This window comes from Solea solea, chromosome 16 (assembly GCF_958295425.1).
Source record: "Solea solea chromosome 16, fSolSol10.1, whole genome shotgun sequence".
Lineage (NCBI taxonomy): Eukaryota > Metazoa > Chordata > Actinopteri > Pleuronectiformes > Soleidae > Solea > Solea solea.
In genome coordinates, this window is record NC_081149.1 from 10,356,873 (window position 1) to 10,382,063 (window position 25,191).

A 25,191-nucleotide genomic window follows, 5' to 3' on the forward strand; every position below is an offset into this window, starting at 1 on the left:
GAAATAATTGATTTCTAATTCCTCAACTCAACATGTACAGTGTTTTTAGTTTCCTTGCTAAAATACCTACTGTGCGCTCAGGTAGTTTTTAGATGGTGCATCAATGAGTCACATAGTCCTAGAAGGCCGTGTGTGCAGAGAAAAGTGCGAGTGATTCACTGATGGTGAGTGGGTGGTCAGGTACCAAAGCTCACTTCATGAGCAGAGAAGATAATAACAGCGTTGGTACATCTCCATTCCCATTTGGGTTTAAAAGTATCGTCAGCCACCCCAGCTGTTAGTCATTATGCCTTGCGGTGTAGAGGAGTGGGGGGGGGGCGGGCATGTCTGTCAGCAGGTAGATAAGGAGATGAGGCTTCAGTCGTGTCTTCAGTCACGTGATTGCTGCCCTCAAAGTTTGCTCTTGTGGTTCTTTAATCGCAATGGACACACAAGATTTTATCCTGCTGGTGGTTCTCAAACTTTTCATACCAAGAGCCACCTGAGAAAATATTGAGCTCTCGAAGTAACACTATTATCACCAACGTTAAAATACGAGGATGAAATAATAAATAATAGGATGAGCAAAGTCCGCTCCGGACTTTTCACAGGAGGCAGATTTATTCCCTAAAAGTTAATTTGCTTTCTCATCATCCTCCTCTTCCTCAAATATACTTCACACACTGGTATAGTGAAATTAGATTAAGATGGAGCAAGAGATAATATGACTCTTATATAACTATATTTTCTACGCACTCTGGTCAGAATTCATCAGCTCCACTCCGATGACATACCCTGGTAAATACAGTAAAACAGTCATTTTCCTCCAAGTACCTCCAGAGGAAGCTTGTGACCACTTGTGTCTTGTCTTGTGGAAAAACAATCAACCAACATAAACTCCCATGCTGTGATTATCATAATAAAAATATAACATGCCTCATTTTTACATACAAAAACCCCTCCATTACAATAAAAAAAAAAGTCAAATGCGTTCACGCGTTGCTGATTAAGCCTCGTCAGCTTCTCACGACTCGTTCAGTTGCGTTCAGACCTCATGCCGCTTAGTGAATTTGGGCGCTGCACACAGGAAGTGATTAGCTTCATGCTGAGGCAGATGAAGACAGCGGTGTGTTGGTAATGTGAAACAGCTGCAGACAGGTTGGAGTATGACTGAAAACATACAACAACAAAAAAAGTATGACGAGTATTAAGGCCACGCGTGACGCAAAAAATGTACAGTTTAAAGTCGACATGTCAAAATTAAACTTGATATTTGGGGAGCAAAGTTGGAATGGCGTGTCTAGAATAAAGTCGACATGTCCATCAGAGGGCGCCACAGAAGCTGCCACTGAATCTGGGCGGTCAGTCTCTGACATAGTTGGATTTTTGACCTGATGAAACTCTTTTCTTGACAGGACGCAGTAAAATATCAATAACGTCAAGTCTCTCTCTCTTTGGTGCTGTTACCAACTGACTGTCCAGATTCAGCGGTCGCTCTCTACGATGGACGCGTCGAGATGAAAGTCGCCATGTCGACAAACAATTGTACTGAATTCTACTGTTCAAAAAACAACAACAAAAACCGTTGCCCCCCCCCCCCCCCCCCCCCCAACCACACACACAAACCCCTGAGCTGCTGGTGAGTACACACAAGGTCAGGTCTGATAGTATTGTTTGACAGAATATGACAGAAGGACACATTTCTGTTGACGAAGAATGAATAGAAAAACAACAACTGAAAGTTGCGCACTGCAGCTTTAACTTTGTCCCAGTGTCCTTCACACAGGATGTCAGCGATCACAGCCACAGAACACACAATCTTTGCTGGATGTGAAGTCTGTTTTATTAGAAGTGTAATACAAATATTTCCATGTGACTTTAACCACTGCTGTGCTCTGTTTTCACAGAAACCAGGGTCCAGGAAACCCGGGGTTAAAAATACTCACTTTTGCGGACTGGACCTCGTCTCTTTTCTTGGAGCTGCCACTGACCACAGATATTTATGCCCTCAGTGCCTCAGTGCACCTTTGTCAACGTTGGGTGAGAAACACTGGTGTTTACCTGCAGATGTGACGCGAGAACAAACGTTCATTTGACTCAAACATACACACATTTATTCCAGCGGATTTTTACAGGAAACAGAATATTTACTCTATGATCTTCTCTCTTTCTCTCTTTCTCTCTCTCTCTCTCTCTCTCTCTCTCTCTCTCTCTCTCTCTGTTCTTCTTCTTCTCTCGAAAAGTGGCGTGAACGCGCGCAGTGGGCTGTTATTACATGGGCGGACTTGCTGGCGCGGTCACGCTCACAGCGGCTCCCGTGGTTTTGCCGGTCACATAAAAGCGCGCGTCCCAAACGGGCGACCGGAATCAACTGTCGGTACTTTCAGCGAGACCGGATCACACCGAACCGACACTGGTAATATTTTATTCTCTACATTTCAAAACTACATTAGATTACATTAGCCTGTACACATAGACATAATAATGTATGTGTGTAATAGAGATAATCAGATTAAGATAGTCGGAATACGTATAATTTAAATAAAGTCAGTCTTTGAAAAAGGAAATTGTCGGATTAAGACGTGGAGAGTTACATTGTCCTATTTGGGGTTTTTGCAGCAGTGGACGTCATAGTCGGGCTATGTAGAATGAAAGCAGTAATATGAAAGGTTTATTTATAAGATTTATTCTAACAAACAAAAGATAATCTGAATAATGTTTTCTATTCAGATGACGGACAATCATTTGTGTTCAGACTGCATTTTTCCGTCTTCGTCACATTATGTCTTAATCAGATTATAATGTGGATGTGAGTTAGACAGGACTATGAAAGTTACTAGTTTTTTGATTGTTTTTTTAGACAGCAGGAAGTGTTTCTTTTATCTTGTTAACCAGTTGAACCACTTGTCACCTAATGTTCGATGGCTTATTGGCAGCTCTGAGGAAAGCAGACGATACACACTGCAACTGGTCAACAAGGTAAAGGAAAAACTAAAAAACGAACCAAAAAAGTTCATTCAGTAGACATAAAATCAACGTTTACAATATAGGAATATGAATAGAATATCGTATTTTGATTATTTGATTGATTTAGTAATTTTTTATTATAATTATTCAGAATATTTGATTAAATTGTGGAATAGTCAGATTGTTGTTGTTGCATCATGTCAGACATGTAATCAGATTATATTTTATGTCCTGTTGTGGTTTTGACAACAGTAGGCAGGAATATGAGATTTGCAAACCGTGTAAACTAAATAATGTGAATGTTTGACATTTTATTCAGATTCAGGTCAGTCAGGATCACAGGTGTTGCCAAGGTAACTGTCATATTGGATAATCAGCAGATTTGTGATCATATATCTCTGTTGTTGTTTTTTAAATATGACTTAAATGTGTTTGTCTGCAGCTACAGGTTTTATCGTATAGACTTTTTTTAAGTAATAGGATTTAAATTAGATCAGCTCAATTGATATTTTGATTCTGTGTAGGTATGTTTTTTATTTTTTATTATTTACAAGTATAATCCCCCATTAGGCTGGTGTGACTCAGCAACTTATTTCTCGTAGCCGACATACTTTAACAAAGATAGATGGCCATGCGTGGAGCAAATGTTAGTGAATGTAGAATAAATCCATATTTGAGTGTGTGTCTCATGGAACTCGGTGTGATTTTTCTCTTTGTCTCCACAGTCCTGGTTGGATCACGTAACGAAACACGTTAGATCTGCTGACATCATCCACAGCCCCGAACCAGGTAAGCAGCTATAGGAGCTTGGAGCACAATCTCTGCTTGTTTGTGTCAAACCGGTTTATTTGCTTGCTTGCATACTAAAATATATGTATGTATGTACATATGTATGTATATGTATATATATATATGTATATATATATATATAAATCTGCATAATAATTGCCCCCCCCCCCCCCACCTCCACCTCCTCCCCTTCTTTACTCCTTATTTTTATAGAAAGATCCATGGGTGCACTCATCTGGGCTGAAAATGCCGTTGGTTGGCTGCTTTGCTGTCTTTATGGGTCTTTACTGTACCTTTTATTAATTTGTCATGTCTGTTTTCCTAAATTAAAATGTTTGGTTCTGTTCTATTCCCACCCCACCCCCACCCCCCGTCCATTATTCATGAATGTTTCCCAGAAAGCGTTCCTCGGTATAGCCTCCACCTGCCTGCAGGCGTGGGATGCTGGAGAGGGGGATTTGATGCCACTTGGCAACGTTAAAGAGGTGTGACATAGTCAATGATGGGAGACTCAGTCTTCAACTGCTGTTATGTCCCACCCCGTCCCCCAGGAGAGGAGGAACCTCACAGGTCCAGACGCACAGAGATCATGGCCTCCCAATCGGCTCAGGTCGCCTCTGACAAGCGCTTCCTCATCTTCTTCGACTTTGATGAGACCATCGTGGACGAGACCAGCGACGACATAGTGGTGCAGACCGCCCCGGGTCATCACCTCCCAGACTGGCTGAAGGACACCTACCAGCCAGGGCGCTACAACGAGTACATGCAGCGCGTCCTGGCCTACCTCGCAGAGCAAGGAGTCACTGAGAGTGACATTCGCAGTGCCATGGAGAAGATACCGTCCACCCCCGGCATGCTCACCGTCTTCCAGTTCCTCCGCAACCGCCCGCCACAGGACTTTGAGGTGGTCCTGCTGTCTGATGCCAACTCCTTCTTCATCGAGTCGTGGCTCCGACGGGCAGGGGCTCGCCAGCTCTTCCATCGGATCTTCACCAACCCGGCCACCTTCAACAGGGACGGGCGCCTGGTGCTCAGACCCTTCCACTCCCACGACTGCCCGCGGTGCCCGGTCAACATGTGCAAGCAGGTGGTCGTCAGGGACTATGTGGCCCGCAGGACACAGGAGCGGGGCCGCCCCTATCAGAGGGTGCTCTACGTGGGAGACGGAGCCAACGACTTCTGCCCGGCCCTTGCCCTTGGGCCCCGAGACATGGCCTTCCCACGGAAGGACTTCCCTATGCACCGGCTGATCACGGAGACCCACGAAGCCATGCCCGGGGAGTTCAAGGCTGTCACGGTGCCGTGGTTGAGCGGTGACGATGTGGTGCAGCGGCTGAGGAAGCTGGTGGCAGAGTAGAGAGGGTCACACTCAAATACAGGGTCAAAAAGGGGGTGTCAGCTGACAGTTGTAGTCATATTCTCAGGTGAAACAGTAACAGTAATATTTAAGGCAATACAATCATTAGCAGGAGTGTAAACTGTGTATATCTGACCTCCAGCCTTAACATGACTCAGCTCAAATCTCTCACGTTTTGGTCCAGAGGTCCCTCAGTTTATTATGGTTAATTATTATTGAGGTCAGCCACTGTCACCTCAGCTGAGGAAATCGATAACAAAGTAAATGCTTTGTGCCTTTATTAACCAGCTTTATGTTTTACTGCATAATAAAATATCCTACATATGTTTACATTTATTTAAAATAATCAGCAATATTTAAAAAATATTTTCAAAAAATATCACTTTGTGCCAACAAGTGACCAGGTGCTTTTGACTCACAGATGTGTTTTCTCTCACAAACTGCACTTTTTAAAAGATGAAATATTAAATTATCCTGTCACTAAGTGGAATCACAGTAACGTTGTTATCTGACAGGCATGTCAGTCAGCTTTATAAGATAACAGAACACGTGTGTTAACAACATGTTTGTCAGAAAATATACAGTATGTCTATAGATGTTGTTTGATGTTGAGTGTGTTGGTTTGTTTTTTTCAAATGTCCGTTGTGTCTTTACTGTGTCGGCATCGCCTACACTAAGAAAATAACACCAGCAGGAATAAAGCCATCAACTGAAACCTCGACTGTGTCTGATTTAATCACCAAACCTCATCATTCACATGGTCTCCACCATAACAACAACCATAACAAGGCCCATGTGATTCATTAGTCCTAGGGGCGTTGCTCTTTCCCTTCTCTGAAAGTTCAAATATTATATATCACAACCACACAGACAGACAACGTCCTGAAACAGATAGTTATTATATTATTAAAGCTTTTGTAAGCAAATGCTAGATAAATACCTTGGAAGGAGACGATGGACTCTCAAGTTTTAAATTAAACTTAATTTACATAATTATGAATCTACATAATGAATTCATACATTTCTTTTCAATGACTTTTTTTGCTTATCATCTCCAAACCTCTTTGAGTTATGGTTTAGGCTTAGCATTTTCATTATTGACTTATTATTGTTTGATAATGTTTTGTTTAGTACATGGTTTACAGCTGAACAAACCAAAGCATTATTCAGCTGTAACTGTCAGACAGTCAGACAGGTTTTTTTTATCAGACAGTCAGACAGGTTTTCAAAGGCCACCCACACACACACACAGCCCAGAGGTGGAAAGAGTACTGAAATATTCTACTAAAAGTGAAAGTTTCACTATATTGATACAATTTTACTTAAGTAAAAGTCAAAGTACTGGTCTAAAATGTACTAAAGGTAAAAAAGTATCTTAAGCTTGAGTAAAATTTACTTAGTTCCTTTAATAACAAGGTTAGGGTTAGGTTTTTCTTGTGTAGTTACAAAAAAGGACAAGGGTACAAATCTCACATGAATTGTTTTTAATTAAAGAAAAAAACTTTACAAATTAAAGTGCTAACAAAATAAAATAAAGTAAACACATAATGTACCAGTCAACATGGGTCAAAGGTCACAGATGCTTTAACTTTCTCACTCACTCAGGGACCTTAATTAACTAGCCAATTCACCTGTCCTCATCATTCACTTGTCTTCATCATTCACCTGTCCTCATCATTCACTGCCAAAGTTTCCAGTATGTTAATTTATTTATTTATTTTTTAAATTCAGGCCAACATTTTTTTTTTATTCAGTAACGGATGTGATTTCAAACGTAGCAAAATACAGTACTTCCAAAAAAATATATACACTTACGTACTTACGTAAACGTAAAATCACAAATTTTAAAAATTGCTTTAAATAGTACATGTATACAACATGTAAAAACCCTACTCAATTACAGTAACTCAAGTAAATGTAATTCATTACTTTCCACTTGGCCACATTTCACAAGTCTTAGTCCTGAACTTAACCAGTTTCTAAAAAAGCACCAGATTATGCTTTCCATAAGGACTTGACAAGGTCAGTGTTTATGCCAGAACAGCTCCTGAAGAGGCAACAATGACAAGACTAAACACACGTACCATACCATGCTTCAATTGTCAGGAATATATTCTACACATAAGCCATTTCCCATGAATGTGTAGTGCCACCTGCTGGTTATAGTGCAGAACTACAGCTACAATATTAATTATATATTTTTTGTGGAGACCTCACTGAGTCGTTAGTAGTTTTTGACGGGCTTTGTGTTTTTGTTTTATGTTAGTTTGTCTACTACGTGTGCAAAGATTTAATAAGGACCTTTACACGCGGTATAATTACTGTTTTATTATTATTTGTGTATTCGTCTATGCATTATAAAGACACTTACATATAATGTAAAATTCATACTTGTACATTTTATTTAAAATCAACAAAAAACCTTCACTCAGACTGAGGCGAGCAGTTTGCCTGCAGTGTCTCAGTCAGTCGGTGGGTGGTGGTGTTGAGTTGTCAGGTCTACCATTCTCACGTCAATAGAAGAAGAAAGTCGGAAGTAGTCTTTCAGACGCATGGCGGTATTTGGGAAAATATTCATCTGCTAAATTCATAATCTACAACTTAAAGCTTGTTTTGAAAATAGTTTTTAGTGTGTGCACTGTAAGCGAATACAGGTGAGTGTATTTTTTGGGTCAAAGTATAATAGCTGAACGTAGAAAGTTAGCTAAACAACATCGTAACTGAAACGTTGTCCACAGGTCATTCATTTCTTTGCTTGTTAGCATGCTAGCATGCTAGTTCTTCGCTTAAGAGTGTCATAAACAAAAACAAGTAGAATAGCGAGTTGACCGTCTCTGTAAACGTCTACATGCAACCACGGTTTAGTGATACATTCTCTGTCCATGGAAAGCAATTAAAACCAAACAAGTAGCAACTTTGATTGGTTTTGCTAAAAGAAGAGTAAGCGTTAGCTACAATTGGAAGGTAGCTTTCGCACAGCATCCTTACATTTCTGAATATTTAATTGTCAACAAATAGTTGGTTTTGAAATAAACCAAAATAACAGAAAACATAGCATTGAACCTCAGTATATACAGTATTTGCAGTTCAGGAAATTAAATACTCACTATCACTAAACTGCGTTATTATTTGTCTGTGTTGCATTTACTGCCTTATATTTTTCTCGTATATTTAAACTTAAAGTACCTGTTATTGTGCTTATTTGTCTATTTGTCTGTCAGGTCTCTACAATATGGAGGCTGATCTGTATGATGAGTTTGGAAACTACATCGGTCCAGAGTTGGACTCTGATGACGATGAAGACGAGCTGGATGCAGAGGACAGAGATGTCGATGAGGTAGTCTTTTAAATGCCTATTCATTGATAAGTAGTTGTGTTAGTGATGGTGATAAAATCCATGTCGATTGTGATGACCAGCTGTGGGCATATTTACTGGATCACACACAGCAGAAATGTGTGTGTCACCAGCCAATCAGAGAAACCTTTTCTTGTGCCACTCTGGCTTGTGAGTTTCTGAGGAAGGTTAAGAATTAAAAGAGCAGATTGGCTGAAAGGGATGTTAGACATGACCGCTTCCATGGAGAGACAAGTATAACTGCATCTTGCAGCTGTGAGCGGTCTCATAAATACCTGTGTACAAACACACAGCAAATACATCAATTATATTTGAACAAATAACGGGTCACATTCATTTTGGGAAAAAGTGGCAGCCCTATGACACACTCAATTTACTTTTGTCTAGCATAAGACATGATGCCTCTGAACACAGTTGAGAAAGTTGGATTCAGGTACTGATTGAAAGTGCTGGACCCATTGTGCTGAGCTTTCTTGGCATGTTATTATATTACAGTGTTTGCATTTCACTGCCTCTAAACATTGAATGACGTGAATAAGGGCATGTGTGTGGTCTTATATTTTTCTACATTCATCTTTTAAACACACATTATTTGCTTTGTCTGTTGAAAATCATGGTAAAAATTGAAATTGGACAATGTGACCAAATATATTGTGATAATTTTTTTGCCCTAGTTTGTGTTCTGTAATTCTGTCAACGCTTGTTAATGTGTGTGCTAAATGCAGTGGCAATAACACTGTTCTTGTGCAGGGTGATGACGATGATGACGATGAACCTGCTGATGCTGATGATGACGTCCCGGGAATGGAGGTGGTTCTGCACGAGGATAAGAAATACTATCCTACAGCAGAAGAAGTTTACGGTCCTGAAGTGGAAACGATCGTCCAGGAGGAAGATACTCAACCTCTTACTGGTTAGAAACAAAAGTCTATCATTTGTACTGCTGTAATGTAGCACATCATTGGTGTGACTTGTTTTAAAAACAGTTAAACAAGTATATTATGAGATGTGAACCCACAGTTACAAGTATCTTCTCTCTCTTTCTTTTCAGAACCCATCATTAAGCCTGTGAAAAACAGACGGTTCACTCTGATGGAGCAAGAGTTACCTGCCACTGTTTATGATATGGAGTGAGTAAATTTAAGCTCTATCGTTGATACTGAAATATCTTTTTAGTATACTTCTCCTGTGTAAATGTTGGCTTTGGGTAATTTCAAGCTGTGACTTTCCTCTCGTGTCAGATTCCTTGCAGATCTAATGGACGGTACTGAGTTGATCCGGAATGTCACTCTCTGTGGTCACCTCCACCATGGCAAGGTTAGTGTCTGCTTTTTGTCTGGCTTTTTACTCTCATATCTGTGTGTTTACCGTTAGGCAAAACATGTTGTCACACAGGAATGTTTGGCTGCACTTTAGATTCATCTGGGAATCTAATGGTTTGTTTATTCCCTCCAGACCTGTTTTGTGGACTGCCTCATTGAACAGACTCACCCAGAAATCAGGAAGAGAGATGATGTGGATGTGAGTTTTGTTTATATTAATTGGGTGATTTATTCCATGCAATTTTTATGTACAATAAGAGTCTAACCTGATTTTTACTTTGACATTTTCAGCTTCGATACACAGATATCCTATTCACAGAGCAGGAGGTAAGTGTTATGGTTCAACTCTAGACCCTTATATAATAAGTATGACCATATATTTTTAAGATAGAGAGTTGTTGGATGTTGTCAAACTGTCAAATTATTGATGTATTTCTTCCTGGAAAAGTAATTTGTCTCTTGTGATTCTTCCATAGAGAGGAGTTGGTATTAAGAGTACTCCCGTCACAATGGTGCTGCCAGACTCTAGAGGCAAATCTTACCTCTTTAACATCATGGACACACCAGGTATTGGCCTTTGAGTGGATTATTTTTAGGTTTTGCTCAAATAAATGATGTATAAATGAAATGTTTGAAAATAATGTTAAATTAAATATGTTGTGTTTTTTTTTTTTAAAGGCCATGTAAACTTCTCAGACGAGGTCACGTCTAGCATGCGGCTCTCGGATGGTGTTGTCCTCTTCATAGATGCAGCAGAGGGAGTGAGGGATCTCTTTAATTTATTTTTTGATGTTTGTTTGTTTTTTTTTTAACCCTGCGGTTTCTTTAGACATAACATAACTTCAATCGTTGTGTGTCTTTACCCAGGTAATGCTGAACACAGAGAGGCTCATCAAACATGCAGTTCAGGAGCGTATGGCCATCACCATCTGCATCAACAAGGTGGACCGGCTCATCGTGGAGCTTAAACTGCCACCCACAGATGCTTATTATAAACTGCGCCATATTGTAGATGAGGTCAATGGTTTGCTCAGGTAATACTGGAACCTCCTTGTGTCCACCATGTAGAATGATTGAATAAGATTAATGGAGATTACAGTTTTAAAGAGCAGCAGTTTGTGTGCCACCAAATAGCTAGGGATTTTTTTTTAACTTGCTCCACTAAAATGGGATCCACGTTCATCTGTATATTACCAACACAGTTATGTATCAACTCTGACAAATGTTGACTGTTTTTTTTCCCTTTCCCCCTTTTAGCACATACTCCACAGATGAGAATTTGGTGGTGTCTCCTCTCCTTGGAAACGTGTGCTTCGCCAGCTCTCAGTACAGCATCTGTTTCACACTTGGCTCTTTTGCAAAAATCTACTCAGACACTTATGGTGAGACATTTATTTAGCTTATGAGCGTCAACAAATGAATGAAATATCCTCCTCATCCTGTCCCCAATGCATTCATTGAGGTATTAATCTGCTTACTTTGTGTTCACAGGAGACATCATCTATAATGAGTTTGCCAAAAGGCTCTGGGGAGACATTTACTTCAATCCCAAAACGTGAGTAACTAAAATGGATTTCATTAAAAAAGCCACACACCTTGGAGCATCTTTCGACTCTTCATCTAACATATTTTACCTCTCCATTGGTTCTGTTTTTTTCTCTTTTCAGTCGCAAGTTCACAAAGAAAGCTCCCAGCAGCAACTCTCAGCGCAGCTTTGTTGAATTTGTTCTGGAGCCTCTCTACAAGATCCTCTCACAGGTTGGACACTAGCTGTAACATATTTGTGCTCCTGGGCAAAGTTGCAAAACTTGATGTGCAATCTTAACCCAAATACTTTTTTTATGCAGGTGGTTGGGGATGTAGACACATCCCTCCCCAGAGTTCTGGATGAGCTGGGAATCCATCTAACCAAAGAGGAACTGAAGCTGAACATTAGACCCCTGCTGAGGCTGGTCTGCAATCGCTTCTTCGGAGAATTCACCGGTATGACGTTGTTTCCTTTGTTATTTTCTGAGAAATTCAGTCATTTTGTAATTGCATTTATTTACAATTTGTTGTTCTGTAAGTGTCGAGACTGAAGCTTGTTCTTATACATTTGTTTTAAACAAGGCCACTTTTACCAAGCTCTACTTCTTGAATTTTACATAAAAATCCAAACCACAACCTGTTTATTTTCTCCTAACCAAATTTTTTTTTAATTTCCACTCCTTTTAAAAATAAATAGGTTTAAATCAACTTTTTATGGAGCAAATTGCAATTTATATCAAATGTATAAAAGCTAATTTATTGAGACAACACATTTTTGTGTGTCTATAATAATAACATAAACATTTTATAGATTCTGTATTAAAAAAAAGTAATACATGTAATAAAGTAATAGAGGAACTATATCTGTCTTATCTGCTCACAAATGTTATTTTAATCTAGAGATAAAGGGAGCATGCCGCAGTTAACATGATAAATTAATTTAAATTGACCGTGGATGTCCTCCCTCTAGGCTTTGTGGACATGTGTGTTCACCACATCCCTTCACCACAAGAGGGTGCCAAGACCAAGATTGAGCACACCTACGCAGGAGGTATGGACTCCGACCTGGGGGAGGCCATGGCAGAGTGTGACCCTGATGTGAGTATAATGGAGGGAGAACAGGACTCTCCTGTTTATTTGCTGGTAAAGCATGTTTTTAACCTGGTAATATCTGCAATCTGTTTCGAGGGATCTGACAAATGAATCCATCCTGCTGTTTTAAGTGGCCTGAAATGAACACACTCTGAAATAATTCAGATAAAGACAAAGCAAGACATTAATCACAGCTTTCCAAGTTCCTGTTGAAAGTCAGACTTTTCCTCTAATTGGTCTTTTGGTTAAAAATGTTACCATCCAGCAGTAAGACATTTCTGTCTTCATTCCTAATCTCGTTCTCTCTGTAATCCCTCTCTTCTACTCACCTCATATCTCTCGCCCCCAGGGTCCTTTGATGTGCCACACCACTAAGATGTACAGCACTGAGGATGGGGTTCAGTTCCATGCATTTGGCAGGGTGCTAAGCGGCACCATTCAGGCAGGACAGCCAGTCAAGGTCTTGGGAGAGAACTACACCCTTGAAGATGAGGAGGACTCCCAGGTCTGCACTGTGGGACGCCTGTGGATTAATGTCGCCAGGTATTTTCTGGAGTTTTGGCTTATTCGTTTTGTAGAGTCTGAAGTTAACAGTTGTCTGAATCGATTTTCTGACATTCCTTTTTATATTTGCAGATATCAAATAGAAGTGAATCGAGTACCCGCTGGTAACTGGGTCCTCATTGAAGGCTGTGACCAGCCAATTGTTAAAACTGCCACCATCACAGAGCCCAGAGGCAATGAAGAGGTGAGAGATGAGAGAGAAAATCCAGTGAGATTTTAAACCCTTCTGTGACCATCCTGTCATCGCCGGCAGGATTTGTCATGTGTACTTTTCAGTACTGTAACTGCTAGGCCCTAACCCAGATACCTAGAAAATTCAAAAACTATGGACTGGACATCCGATGGTTGAATACCGTAAAGCAGAGAAATAGCTCTGCGTCCATATAACCTCTGTGGAACGACCGTCCAATCACAGACAAGATTCAGACAAGATTGTCTTCATGTCTTCTTTTTTTTTTGGCCTTGTGTACCAGGCTCAGATTTTCAGGCCGCTGAAGTTCAACACTGCGTCAGTTATCAAGATCGCAGTGGAACCCGTCAACCCATCGGAGCTTCCGAAAATGCTGGACGGACTGAGGAAGGTCAACAAGAGCTATCCATCTCTAACCACAAAGGTACGTCATTCACAGCTCTGATTCAAAAACACCAGAGTGTGATCGAAGGTCATTGCTCTGGCATTTGAAAATGTTGTCGTATGAAATGTTTTATTTCCTGTGTGTGTGTGTAAGAAAGAAAACAAACAACGACCCACAAACCTGAATCAAGCTGTTTTTAGTTAAATGCTAAGAAAGAAACTACATTTCAACTCATCTTTGTGTATGTTTGTATTATGTTTTAGGTGGAGGAGTCTGGAGAACACGTAATCTTAGGCACAGGAGAGCTCTACTTGGACTGTGTCATGCACGACCTGAGGAAGATGTATTCGGAGATCGACATTAAAGTAAGGCTGTCATGTTGTAACACTCAACAATATTTATTTTAGCTTCATCAGTTGCTAATTTGTTAATGTTTGAAGAAAGTTTGCTTCTTTCATCATTTTGGATGGTGCAAAACAGTACAATTATAACATTATGTATATATTATTTGTAGTTTCAGCCAGGGAAAAGATATGAACATTTAAATAGTAATCCAAGTGTGCAACAAAACAATAGATTTAATTTACTATAATTAAACCTTTCTTCGTATTTTTACTCCTTTTCCCACAGGTTGCAGATCCAGTTGTGACTTTCTGTGAAACAGTTGTGGAAACATCATCTCTCAAGTGCTTTGCTGAAACGCCAAACAAAAAGTAGGAATTAAACAACATTTTTATTGCTTCCTTTGTCACGGATGTATCTCAAAAGTCATGGCTGTGCCTTATTTTTCAGTTTCAAGATTCACATTTCTGATGCTGTATTTCTTACTGACTGGTGTTAAGTTTGTGCTGTGTGCACTTGGAGACTCTGCGACTGTCCTTCCCTCTGGCCGAGTATCTCGCCAATGTGTGATTGACAGCTGTGTGATGTCATTGACAGGAATAAGATCACCATGATTGCTGAGCCCTTGGAGAAGGGGCTGGCTGAGGACATTGAGAATGAAGTGGTGCAGATCACGTGGAACAGGTAAGATGGAGAAGCTATTGCCAACACACTCATAAAGTGTTAATTATCTGAGGTGATGTAACGTTTGATGCCAGTCAGTGATATTGTACCGGCCTAATAAATGTCTCCATGTTTAAGAGCCGTTCAGACCGATCATTTGTTCTTATTTATCCATCAGTCAGAAGGGATAAATGAGCAGGCATGCAAGAATGATGATTGGCTCTTTAATTAAATGTTGAAAAAGGTAGACGGAATGAAAATTGCCCTCGGCTGAGAGAGTCGTCATTTTAATAGCACGCTCATCGTAATGGAGGGAAATAATCCTTTTAAATCCCTGTGTGAGATACCCAGTTTTCTTAAGCTTATCATTACAGAGCAACATGGGCTCACTTTTTTTTCTTACCCTACAGTTTTAATTACAAGTTGGACAACCAGCTCAAGCAGTGACAACCCTGTGCTACGCTCTGTAGTCTCTGCGGTAAATCAGTGTGCTGGTGTTTTTACATTCAAATACAATTTAATTAGCTTTGAAAACTGTCTTTTTTTTTTTTTTAGCACAAAAATGTCCCACAAAGCTGCAAAACCCACTCGATAAAGCTATAATCAGTACTGACATATGTGTCTCGTTATTTAAAGAATTTGAATTGCATTGTAGATTCAGAGCTTCAGTATGATTTGTACGTAGAAGCAAAAGAAAGCACAGCACAGTCCAGTCTGTACATTTTGACAAGTATGTGCTGATTAAAAACCCTCCTCAGAGTATTGATCACTTCTCTTACGGTAATTGAATCATGCACTAAAAGCATGCATGAATTTTTTTCCATTCTCGTGACTTGAGGAGCATACATAAGTGTGTGTGTGTGTGTGTGTGTGTGTGTGTGTGTGTGTGTTCTGCTCAAGAGCAGTTTCCTGTCAGTACTCAGCTCGTCTGTGAGGCCATCTGGACCCAGCGGTGCCAGTAAGGAATAGCAGGGCCAGAAGAATGACAAACTTCACACACCATTAAACTAAACCTTCGCTCCACTCCTCATATTCCATTAACCCTCATGCCCTCTGAGCAACCAATCTCCTTAATGATCCATCTGACACAGTGTGTAGAAACCCTCCCTTTAAACGGTGGCTGTTCTGTTTCCTCGTGGCAGGAAGAAGCTGGGAGAGTTTTTCCAGACAAAGTACGACTGGGATCTGCTGGCTGCCAGGTCTATCTGGGCCTTCGGACCGGACACGACGGGGCCAAACATTCTTGTGGACGACACGCTGCCTTCTGAGGTGAGTTACGTATCCGACTTTTTTTTTAAACTTTCCCCTTTAACCCTGTGCTTTATGGGCATGCACATGAAGCGTTTAGAACACTTGTGGAAGAAACCAGAGGTGTTTTTCTAGCTGTGGTGCATGAGAGATGTGCTTCTGTCACTTCCATTGTTACTAAGCAACCAAAATGTGTGAGCTGCTGAAAGGAGCCGCACTGAATTATTTCCCTCACCACGGCTCTATGTAAAAAATCTTACTTTGTCTCATTGCACCTTCTCCTTCACCATCTGATTCAGGAGCTTCACCTGGTTGATGCAGGTTCAGAGTTTACTTTTGACTTAATTATTCGGGTATTCGAGTATCAGAAGATATATTAAAAAAGCTGGTTTTGTTCCAGAAAGTTGATATATTTGACACGGCGGTTAAATTTGAGTCATAAAATGGTGACAAATGTTCATCAAAGAGTCCAGTGACAGCTTAAAATGATTTGTCATCCACCACCAGATTAACCCCCATATCATCAGTTTACAGACTGAAAAGAAGATGAAACTCTTCGTCACATGCACATTTTATATTTATATGCTATTTGTCAATGGAAGTGCAGCATAATTGTATCCTCTCTTATTTATAGCACCTGCACAAATCCTGTATGCATTCAATCAGAAATCTTATCTCCATGAGTAAAGAAGACTAAATGCTTCCGCCCGACGACGAGATGCATTTTTGTAGCTGTAACTAAAAGCGTGTTTGTTTTTGCTCCGTAGGTGGACAAGGCTCTGCTCGGCTCAGTCAAAGACAGCATCGTTCAGGGCTTCCAGTGGGGAACCAGGGAAGGACCTCTGTGTGATGAGCGTAAGTTTGACTAAATAAAGCCTTTATTCTCTCTCTATTTCAAATTCTCCTGAATCATCCACATTATCCAAAATATAATGTCCTTTCCCCCATTCTGAGTATTGTGTTGCCATAACCCTGTGTTTGTGCTGTCCTCAGCCATCAGGAATGTCAAGTTTAAGATCCTGGATGCACTCATCGCTCAGGAGCCTCTCCACAGAGGCGGAGGCCAGGTCATCCCCACAGCTAGGAGAGTTGTCTACTCCGCTTTCCTCATGGTGAGGTCATTCCCCGACAAACTTCCTACTCTTCTCCTTCATCTACCATTAGCTCCTCCCCATAATGTTCCATTACCTTGATTACTGCTGGGGATTTCTCTTTTTTTTTTTTGCTGACGTGCGCTCTTTTTAATCGTACTGCGATAACATTGTTCCTCAACGATTTTGGCTTCTTTCCTTGCTCCTTTTATCTCGTTCACTTCTCTTATCATAAATCCATGGGTACGCTTTACATAGGGTAGCCATGTTTTTCTCTACAGGCTTTATCATCTTTTTAATGCACAGTGTCCCTTTTGTTCCAGGCCACTCCAAGGCTGATGGAGCCATACTACTTTGTGGAGGTTCAGGCTCCAGCAGATTGCGTATCTGCTGTGTACACTGTGTTGGCTCGAAGAAGGTTGGTTTACTCTTGTTTTTTTCTTGTTGTTAAATATCAACTCGGGCAAAATGTCAGTCCTTATGAGCAACTATATTATATTATCATAATAGTCACTATTATGTGGATTTAGGGAAAATCAATTCTATCAGTTTAATTGAGAAAATAATTAAAGGTTGCATCCTTGCTCAGTGTTGTTAAATACAAATATAATTTGAGGTTTGTTATAATAGATCATCTTTGAAATTCAATTTTTTTTAATTCTGTGTTTCTCATTTATTAGAGGTCATGTGACTCAGGACGCACCGATTCCAGGGTCTCCACTCTACACCATCAAAGCTTTCATCCCAGCCATCGACTCCTTTGGCTTCGAGACAGACCTTCGCACACACACACAGGGACAAGCCTTTGCTCTGTCTGTCTTCCACCACTGGCAGGTAAGATTCACAGACTCGGACATGATTGCCGTCGTAAATTATGGCCCCGGCCACAAATTAAAAAGCAGGATTGAAAGCAGTGGAGACTCACTTCATCCACAGTAGCTTTGGAGGTTTTAGACGTTGAATATAAATTAATAATAAACAAGCTCAAGTTGGATTTAAATCACGACTGTACTCAAACAAACCTGTATTTCACTGTAGATAATATAGGACGTGACAGGAATAAACAGATGAAACAATAAACATTTTACGCCTCCACAAAATAAATTCACACATCAGCTGTTGTCACGTGAACTGAAAGTGTTACCAGCTTGTTGCCAGCTCTCACCTGCATGCACAAGCAGAGCCACAGAAGGAGGTAGTGAGCTGAGAGGGATTGTTCAGATTTTTGTATGACATAGACAACAGTAGTAGATCATGTAGCGAGTCCCCTGTACAGAGAAATCTCCCCGCTTCAGAGTGGAGAAAAGTAGTCCTGGGAGAGGGCCAGGGTCACAAAACTAACACATTTGGCACCACAAACAAGCATGTATATGTTACGTTAACACATTTGAACAATAAAACTGCTGTCCATCAGTATGTCAGAACAAGCTATGTGTATGTGCCTCTGCTGCGAACCGGAGACTCTACTACTGGTGTCTGTGTCATACAACTTGATGTCCAATTATTATCCCTTTAAAGTGAGGTTCATAGTGTACTGAGCTGTACTGAGATGCATTCAGTGACCCTGGTAGCCTGTAGAAACATGCTACTTCCTGTCAAAACAATTTATGGCAGTTTTGGGTATTTTTAAATAAAAGTACTTAAATTATTTTTATAAAAATAAGTACACATTAGGGGTTAGGGTAAGGGTTTCTGTTTTTATTTTATGGTGGGTGGCAACTACAACTGCCCTAAAAACACCAGTGATAACAGGAAGTAGCTGCCTTTCGCACAGATTGAACTAATCAAGCTTCACAGTGTTGAGCTGCTTAAAAATACATACTAATATAAATAAATGTAATATTTTATACAAATGCAGTCCACCAACCTCCCTGTGGTCTTATATTCACCATCACTGTTCAGTTTTGTATTTTTTTGAGTACAAATGGGCATTTTAAATAATTTACTTTTCATGGTACAAAGGAATAATCGGACGTTTATGCCCATACATCATACCAAAATAAATCAAATTCCATCGTTCATGCATTGCACCATGAAAGAGGACATTTGTTTTTCACCACTGGGGAGCTGTTGTGTGGGTTTGTTTATTCTCTTACTCACTCGTGCACGAACAACATAAAACTGTGGCAGCTTGTGCAGCAGAGTGACCGACCTTTCGGGAACGTTTGTCAGTCTGACGTAACAGTTTATGATGTGAAGAAGAGCGATGTTAGAGTCATTAAATTTGTAATGTGGCTGTCTGCGTCTCTGCCTGTCATGGCTGACATGTGTTCGTTTCTGCATGAGAGCTGTGTTAGTAAAAAGTAACTCCACTCACCGCAAAGCCTGTTTGTCTGGAAGGTAAATAAGGATTTAATAGGTATAAACCATAATGCAAGTGTCGGACAAGAAAATAAACGATGATTTGTGTAATGGAACAAAAACTATTGACTTTTATTGAGTTAGCTGCAGTAATGTAACATGATATTAAAATGTATTTTTGTCCATCATTGTATTTGTGCCATGGGATTAGAATTATGTTGTCTAATCAAATAGCTAATATAATTTTAGAAAGCAATTACTCAGATTCCCCTGGGATAATTCCAGTTTTTTCATAAACTTGCCTCAAATTGGCCTTTTTTTTATTTTGAATTCTGTCATCATCAGATCCTCAGCCTGGGGTTATTGTTGAAAATGTACCTATTTTCTTGGAAGACTCCTGGAGGTCCAGTAACAATCACTCTCAATCTTGCTCCAAAGTATTTTCTAAAGGGCAGCTACACTGTACCTGGTCCGACCGACAGTCTGAGTCGTCTTCTCTGCTTTGGACTTTGACAGAAATGATGCCTGATGGCACTTCTCAATTCAACTGCCCTGGAAAATAAGTCTCTGACACATGATGTTTGCCCTATTAGACCCAGTGGGGCTATTATGTGTCTTCCTCATTATTTTGATTAGGCACTTCCAGTACTGGCTTGTCAGCAGGACTGTGTTGAGTTACTGCTGTAAGCAGCTCCCCATCATCTATTGATTGGGCTGAAGCGACTCCATGGATAAATATTTCCCTTTTACTCCTGTTTTTATGTTTTCTCCTGATGATCCTTTCTGACCTATTTGTTCCAAATTCAACATTCCTAACTTCTTTCTTAGTCTTCCTTCTGTTTGTGCAATATCATTGACAAACAAACCAATTTTCAAAGGTCACATGATAGATTTACTGTTTAATTTTCATATGGAACCTGAAAATGTTACACTGACGAAAGTGAGACACACTGAAAGCGTGACCACTTGTGCGTTGCCGTTTCCCCTCGCGTTGACAGACTCGGTCCTGACTCAGTAATAACGAGACAGACTCGCAGCGAAATCAGATATTTTAGTGAAGGGTTCAGAAGTGTCCCCTCAGCTTGTTAAAGCTCAAAGTGATGATGTGTGGTGATGTTTCATGTTGTCAGGTTGTTTCTCACATTGTTCATGGTTTGACTTTGTCATGTGTTTTCCATGTCAGATTGTTCCTGGTGACCCCCTGGACAAGAGTATCGTGATCAGGCCACTTGAGCCTCAGCCCGCCCCCCACCTGGCCAGAGAGTTCATGATCAAGACCCGAAGGCGCAAGGTGAACCTCATATTCACGATGATTTTTGTTTTGCTATGTTCTATAAAAATAAATCTAAATGACTTTTTTTTTGTCCACCAGGGTCTGAGCGAAGATGTGAGCATCAGCAAGTTCTTCGACGATCCTATGTTGTTGGAGCTGGCCAAACAGGATGTGGTGTTGAACTACCCCATGTGAGATCGCAACACGGCAAACCCACACAGCCATCAACTGTGAATCCACAATTTATCAAGGTTATTTGAGGTATAAAGCAAGTCACTATAACACAGAACCATGAGATATTGTCATCGATTCAGGTTTCTCTGCCTTTTCAAAGACTCATTATCTGGTTTTCCTGAGGAAAAACAAAAAAATAATCATATAGGATCCGTCATTAGATTAAAACAGACTCATGACTATGGGGAGTGTTCGCTCTTACCTGTGGAGAGCAGCCGTAATTTGTAAAGTTTGCAGACGTTTGTTGCAACACATCTTTTTCTTGTATTTTTATTTTTTACGTGTATAAATGATTGTTTTGTAGAGTAAGATAACTTGGAAGCTTTTTAAGAAAATAAATAAATTGGCTGTCAGTGATTCGGTGTATGTCTGAATAAAATGTGTAATTCAAAGACAGGCATTGAAGGATTTTTTTTTTCATATTATTATTTCTTTATTGTCTGAAGCTCATGTAGGTGAGATATAGAGGTAATGAGTTTGTAGCTGTGCACTGGGAAGCTGCAGTGATGTGGACGTGTAATTCCGTGTCTGGAGGTTGAAGCCTCGCTGTTGGTTTGAGTGATCAGTGTGTCTGTTTGGGACGTTGTGTGGGTGGTGAGTGATGGACAGGCTGCAGGATGGTTGGGGGGGAAGGCAGAGACGAAGCGAAGGTTAGTTTCACACAGCGGAGTGAAAGAGCGATGGTGCATATCAAAGGAGACAGATGTTATGAAATGGAAATTTGCGTTTATATTTTCAGTCAGTCCAAAAAAAAATTGCAAATCCTGAACTAATGACAGAGAACATTTACTGTCAACAGCACTTGCTTGAGTTGAGTTGAAGACATTTCACCTCTCATCCAAGAGGCTGCTTCAGTTCTCCTGGGTGAGCGGTGAAACATCTTCAGCTTTACTTGAGCAGGTCCACTCACCCACAGCAGACTCCTGAAGATGACTATGACACATATTTAGGAATGAATTCCAGGCGGATGTTTTCAGGAGTTTGCTTTTCACATTTCGTGAACGCAGCGAGAGATTGAGTGGGTGAGATGTAATCACAAAAGCCGGAGAATCTCCAGAGGATACTTTGTTCTGTGAAACTCCACGGCCTCTTCTCTTTGAAAGGTTAAACTCAACAACATTCACTTCAAAGCCTACAGAGAAGTATTTAACTTCATGTCAAGACAAATCAACCTGCAAGTCTTCTCACATCTTCAGAACACTTGTTTGTGTCTGACCGGCTCAGATCTTCATCCCTCACCACATGCTTCTGGATTTCTGGAGGTGGAGGAGACCAGGAAGGTGAGGGCATGGACACAAAGTTAAAAAAAAAATAGCTTAAGCTGCTTTGACATTTGGACTTAATGTCAATCCTGTCCACTGTGACGGGGGATTTTTATATTTTAGCTGACGTGGATGGAGAAGAGGGATGCCGTACCCTTTTCAAACAAAGTTTTTGAAGACGATTGCTTTGCACGTGTGTTTAAAGTAGACCTGAACTCAGGCGACACGGTCACATCAGTCCTCTCTGTTGCTGGCGTGAGCCGGGATCGTGCCTGTCCCCGGGTCAGGGAGACGGATGGCAGCAGTTCTTGCCCGTATGAACACAGTCTAGCCCTGGAGCACTCAATACAATCTGTGGTCCTTGTGCTAAATATAGACGGGAGCGAGACTCTGGCTAGTATAGGGGACGATTAGTGGCAACGTCCTCCTGCAAGTCAGGCCCGGCTCCATCTGCTCTCAACTCACCTCATCAGTCACATTTCACCACGATAAATCTGTCCCCTGCTCTCACCTTACCTTCATTTGTCCTGTCTCTATGCATCTTTCGTGTCTGACTCAATCACACCTGGCCCTTGTTAAAATCTTGAAGATTTGGCCCAAAGCAGCTGCAGACATGGAGATTTTCTGAGGGATCCGGAGGTGGTTTGGGGAAGCATGTGACCACGTTTCTGGGTCTGGCTCAGCTAACATCGCCTGAGTTGCAGCCATTTCCTTGTATTTTGTTTGCAGTGTCCGTAACGCTGATCATCTCGTAATCTTTTTTTCCTCTAATGACTAATATCTTCCATTTTACAGCAGCATGAGGACACAATATTAATAGAGCGGGCAAGATGGTGAGGATAAAAGCTGAGTCGGCCTCCAGCCACAGGCAAGAGACGTGACACTGACGACAAGAGAAGGGAAACTACCGTTTATAAATGACCAAAAGAGCGTTTCATTCTGTATGAGAGGGACATTATTCCATTCATATAATACACTGAATAACCAGTGTTGCTATTATTGTTCCATTCAATATGACCAAGAACCAAGAGCTTCAAATGTGCACATATTTCCCAACCTTCCCCCCCCCCTCTTCATCAGGTTTATGTTTTCCGACGTCTCCTTCATGAGGAGCCTGTCCTGCAGGAACACACGAGGGCTCCATCACTGCCCAGCAGGTCACCACTGGTTAGACAACTGGCAAGGTCAAAGCTGTGTGAGCAGACACACACACACACACACACACACACACACCAACAACCACATCACTGTGTGACTCCTGCACCCTAAAGGACCCACAGTACTGAGTCACACTCCGGTGACAATGAATTGCAGGATCCAGAGGTCAATCCATCCCCGGCTGACAGACACTGTGCTGAGGGGGCTGCAGAGTTAGAGGAGGGCAACCACCGTTCATCTCTCACTCTTTCCTTTTTTCTTTTTTTTAGAGCAGTCGGGCTGGGAAACGCAAAGCAACTTCAATTTGCCAAATGAGGCACACGTTTTCCTGTGCTCGAGGCCGTCCACAAACGCACACTGAGAGCAGACTCGCAGTGAGCGGCTGTAACGCTGCTGAAACACCTTGGGTTAGTTCAGATCATTTCCACTGAGCACGAGCGAGGCTGCTCCGGTCGTCTCCTCTAGAATATGGTTTGTGACCGTGAAGTGAAATCTGTCATTTTTGTCACAGGTCACTAAATTGTGTCACTGCAGTTTCCAGCCAACAGGCTGAACTCTGATGATACGTCCTTCATGGGCCACAACACAACAAACCAAACCGGACTGGAGCTGATCCCGCGCTCAGAAAAGACCTCTCTATTTACACTTTTTTCTATATTTGATGTATTTCTTTAATTTTAAATTCTTATCTGTTTTTACTGCACACGACGTTTTGAATACAGCATGTATTATCTTTAAAAGTTGCTGTCCACAGTGTGTGTACCATATTGTAAATATCCCAAGATTCTAAAAATTAAATATTTATTATAAAATAAGAATTATAATGTAAATGTATAGCAGTTAAAGACTATTTAACCATCCCATTATTCGAAGCCAACAACACAGATGCAGGAGCCTTCTTCTGGAATACCAATAAGGTCCATAGATGGATTATGGGTTGGTGGATTAACTGATGATGGATGGATAGTTAAATGCTTTGCATACAAAGACAAACGGAGGCGATAGATGGATAGATAGATAGATAGATAGATAGATAGATAGATAGATAGATAGATGCTTTGGTTTTTTTGTCTAATGGAAAAACTGCCCTTGTACGTATACATGCATATTATATATACACATATACAGTATAGACCCGGCGTGTGTGTGTGTGTGTAAAACCTGTCGGGTGCGCGCACTGTCAAAGACGCGTACGCGCAACATCCTGCTCCGCTGCTCCCGACAAAGACGGGTTCGCCAAGCTTTAGCTTTTTTCATCCAGGAAACCCAGATGTCACTCAGCGACACCCGCGCGTGTCAGTCAGGCTGTGCGTGGCTGTGGCACATTTAGAGGAGAGGGGGAGAAGGAAAAAAACAAAAACACGCCCCTTGTTAAATACGAGGCGAAGGCGCAGCGGCAGCGTGGTGTTTGTGGACCTCCAGAGATCAACAGATCCACAGAACTCCACTGTCCACTCCTCCTCCTCCTGGACGACAGAAACCGGAGCCAAGTGGCGGCACATGTGAGCGGCGGTCACTCCTCACCACATCCCAGGGGCCGTTACACACACACACACACGCACGCACACGCACGCGCGCCGAGAGAGAATAAACCAGCTCTCGAGATTTGGTTGTAACCAGCGGATGCATGTGTTCCCGTGGCAGCCGTGGAGCCTCAGTCAGTCCGTGCCACAATGACCGAACCATTGTCTCGCGTCGCTGTAACGGAATGGGCCCGCGGGAATTTTGGCACCGGTTTTACGCAGCAGACCACATAATTTAATCGACGTTCCTCGGCCGCACACACACACACACACATGGACAAAGAATTGCTCCTCTCGTATCTCGCAGTGATGCTTTGAGACGCAACACAAGCGCATCAGTCAAACACCCTGCGAAGGAAGAAGTGGAACGCAACCAACGGTGGGATTCAAGTTTGGACCTGGCCAAGTCCAAAACGACCTCTCCCTTCCTCCAAACAGGATCATCTTACGTCTTAAAGCATCTTCACAGGCTCGCATAGCGGTAAGGATGCTCCCGTTTATGTCTAATGCTGTCATTTACGTCCATATTGGCTCATGATGTGGTGAATTCCTCAGCCACTGGGAGTGAA

At 41.3% G+C, this 25,191-nt stretch overlaps 3 protein-coding genes across 6 annotated transcripts in view; all 3 read left to right on the forward strand.

Annotated features, from left to right (window-relative positions):
• Window positions 1-2,293: 2,293 nt before the first annotated feature.
• On the forward strand, window positions 2,294-5,807 carry phospho1 (phosphoethanolamine/phosphocholine phosphatase 1). 3 transcript variants are annotated; one of them, XM_058652484.1, is made up of 4 exons: window positions 2,294-2,395; window positions 2,916-2,958; window positions 3,266-3,735; window positions 4,138-5,807. In XM_058652484.1, the coding sequence occupies exon 4, from the start codon at window positions 4,235-4,237 to the stop codon at window positions 5,090-5,092; it is 858 nt and encodes a 285-aa protein (XP_058508467.1). In that variant the 5' UTR covers window positions 2,294-2,395; window positions 2,916-2,958; window positions 3,266-3,735; window positions 4,138-4,234; the 3' UTR covers window positions 5,093-5,807. The 3 variants fall into 3 exon arrangements, with proteins under 3 accessions (XP_058508467.1, XP_058508466.1, XP_058508468.1); XM_058652483.1 differs by having other exon boundaries at window positions 2,295-2,395; window positions 4,134-5,807; XM_058652485.1 differs by having other exon boundaries at window positions 2,299-2,395; window positions 4,287-5,807.
• A 1,786-nt stretch (window positions 5,808-7,593) lies between these two features.
• On the forward strand, window positions 7,594-21,071 carry eftud2 (elongation factor Tu GTP binding domain containing 2). Its single transcript, XM_058654365.1, has 28 exons — window positions 7,594-7,746; window positions 8,314-8,429; window positions 9,198-9,360; window positions 9,499-9,577; window positions 9,689-9,764; window positions 9,903-9,968; window positions 10,061-10,096; window positions 10,246-10,336; window positions 10,448-10,530; window positions 10,637-10,803; window positions 11,027-11,151; window positions 11,261-11,324; window positions 11,437-11,527; window positions 11,617-11,752; window positions 12,267-12,394; window positions 12,738-12,931; window positions 13,025-13,136; window positions 13,426-13,566; window positions 13,791-13,892; window positions 14,158-14,240; window positions 14,467-14,553; window positions 15,675-15,801; window positions 16,548-16,635; window positions 16,774-16,892; window positions 17,195-17,289; window positions 17,552-17,705; window positions 20,356-20,463; window positions 20,545-21,071. Exons 2-28 carry the CDS (start codon window positions 8,325-8,327, stop codon window positions 20,638-20,640), a joined length of 2,916 nt encoding a protein of 971 aa, XP_058510348.1. The 5' UTR covers window positions 7,594-7,746; window positions 8,314-8,324; the 3' UTR covers window positions 20,641-21,071.
• Window positions 21,072-24,653: 3,582 nt separating this feature from the next.
• Window positions 24,654-25,191, forward strand: part of gjc1 (gap junction protein gamma 1) — a 54,887-nt gene continuing 54,349 nt past the window's right edge. For both annotated transcript variants that reach the window (XM_058652996.1, XM_058652994.1), the window contains exon 1: window positions 24,654-25,103. The gene's annotated coding sequence lies outside the window, so the exon portion shown is untranslated. The remainder of the gene's footprint in view (window positions 25,104-25,191) is intronic.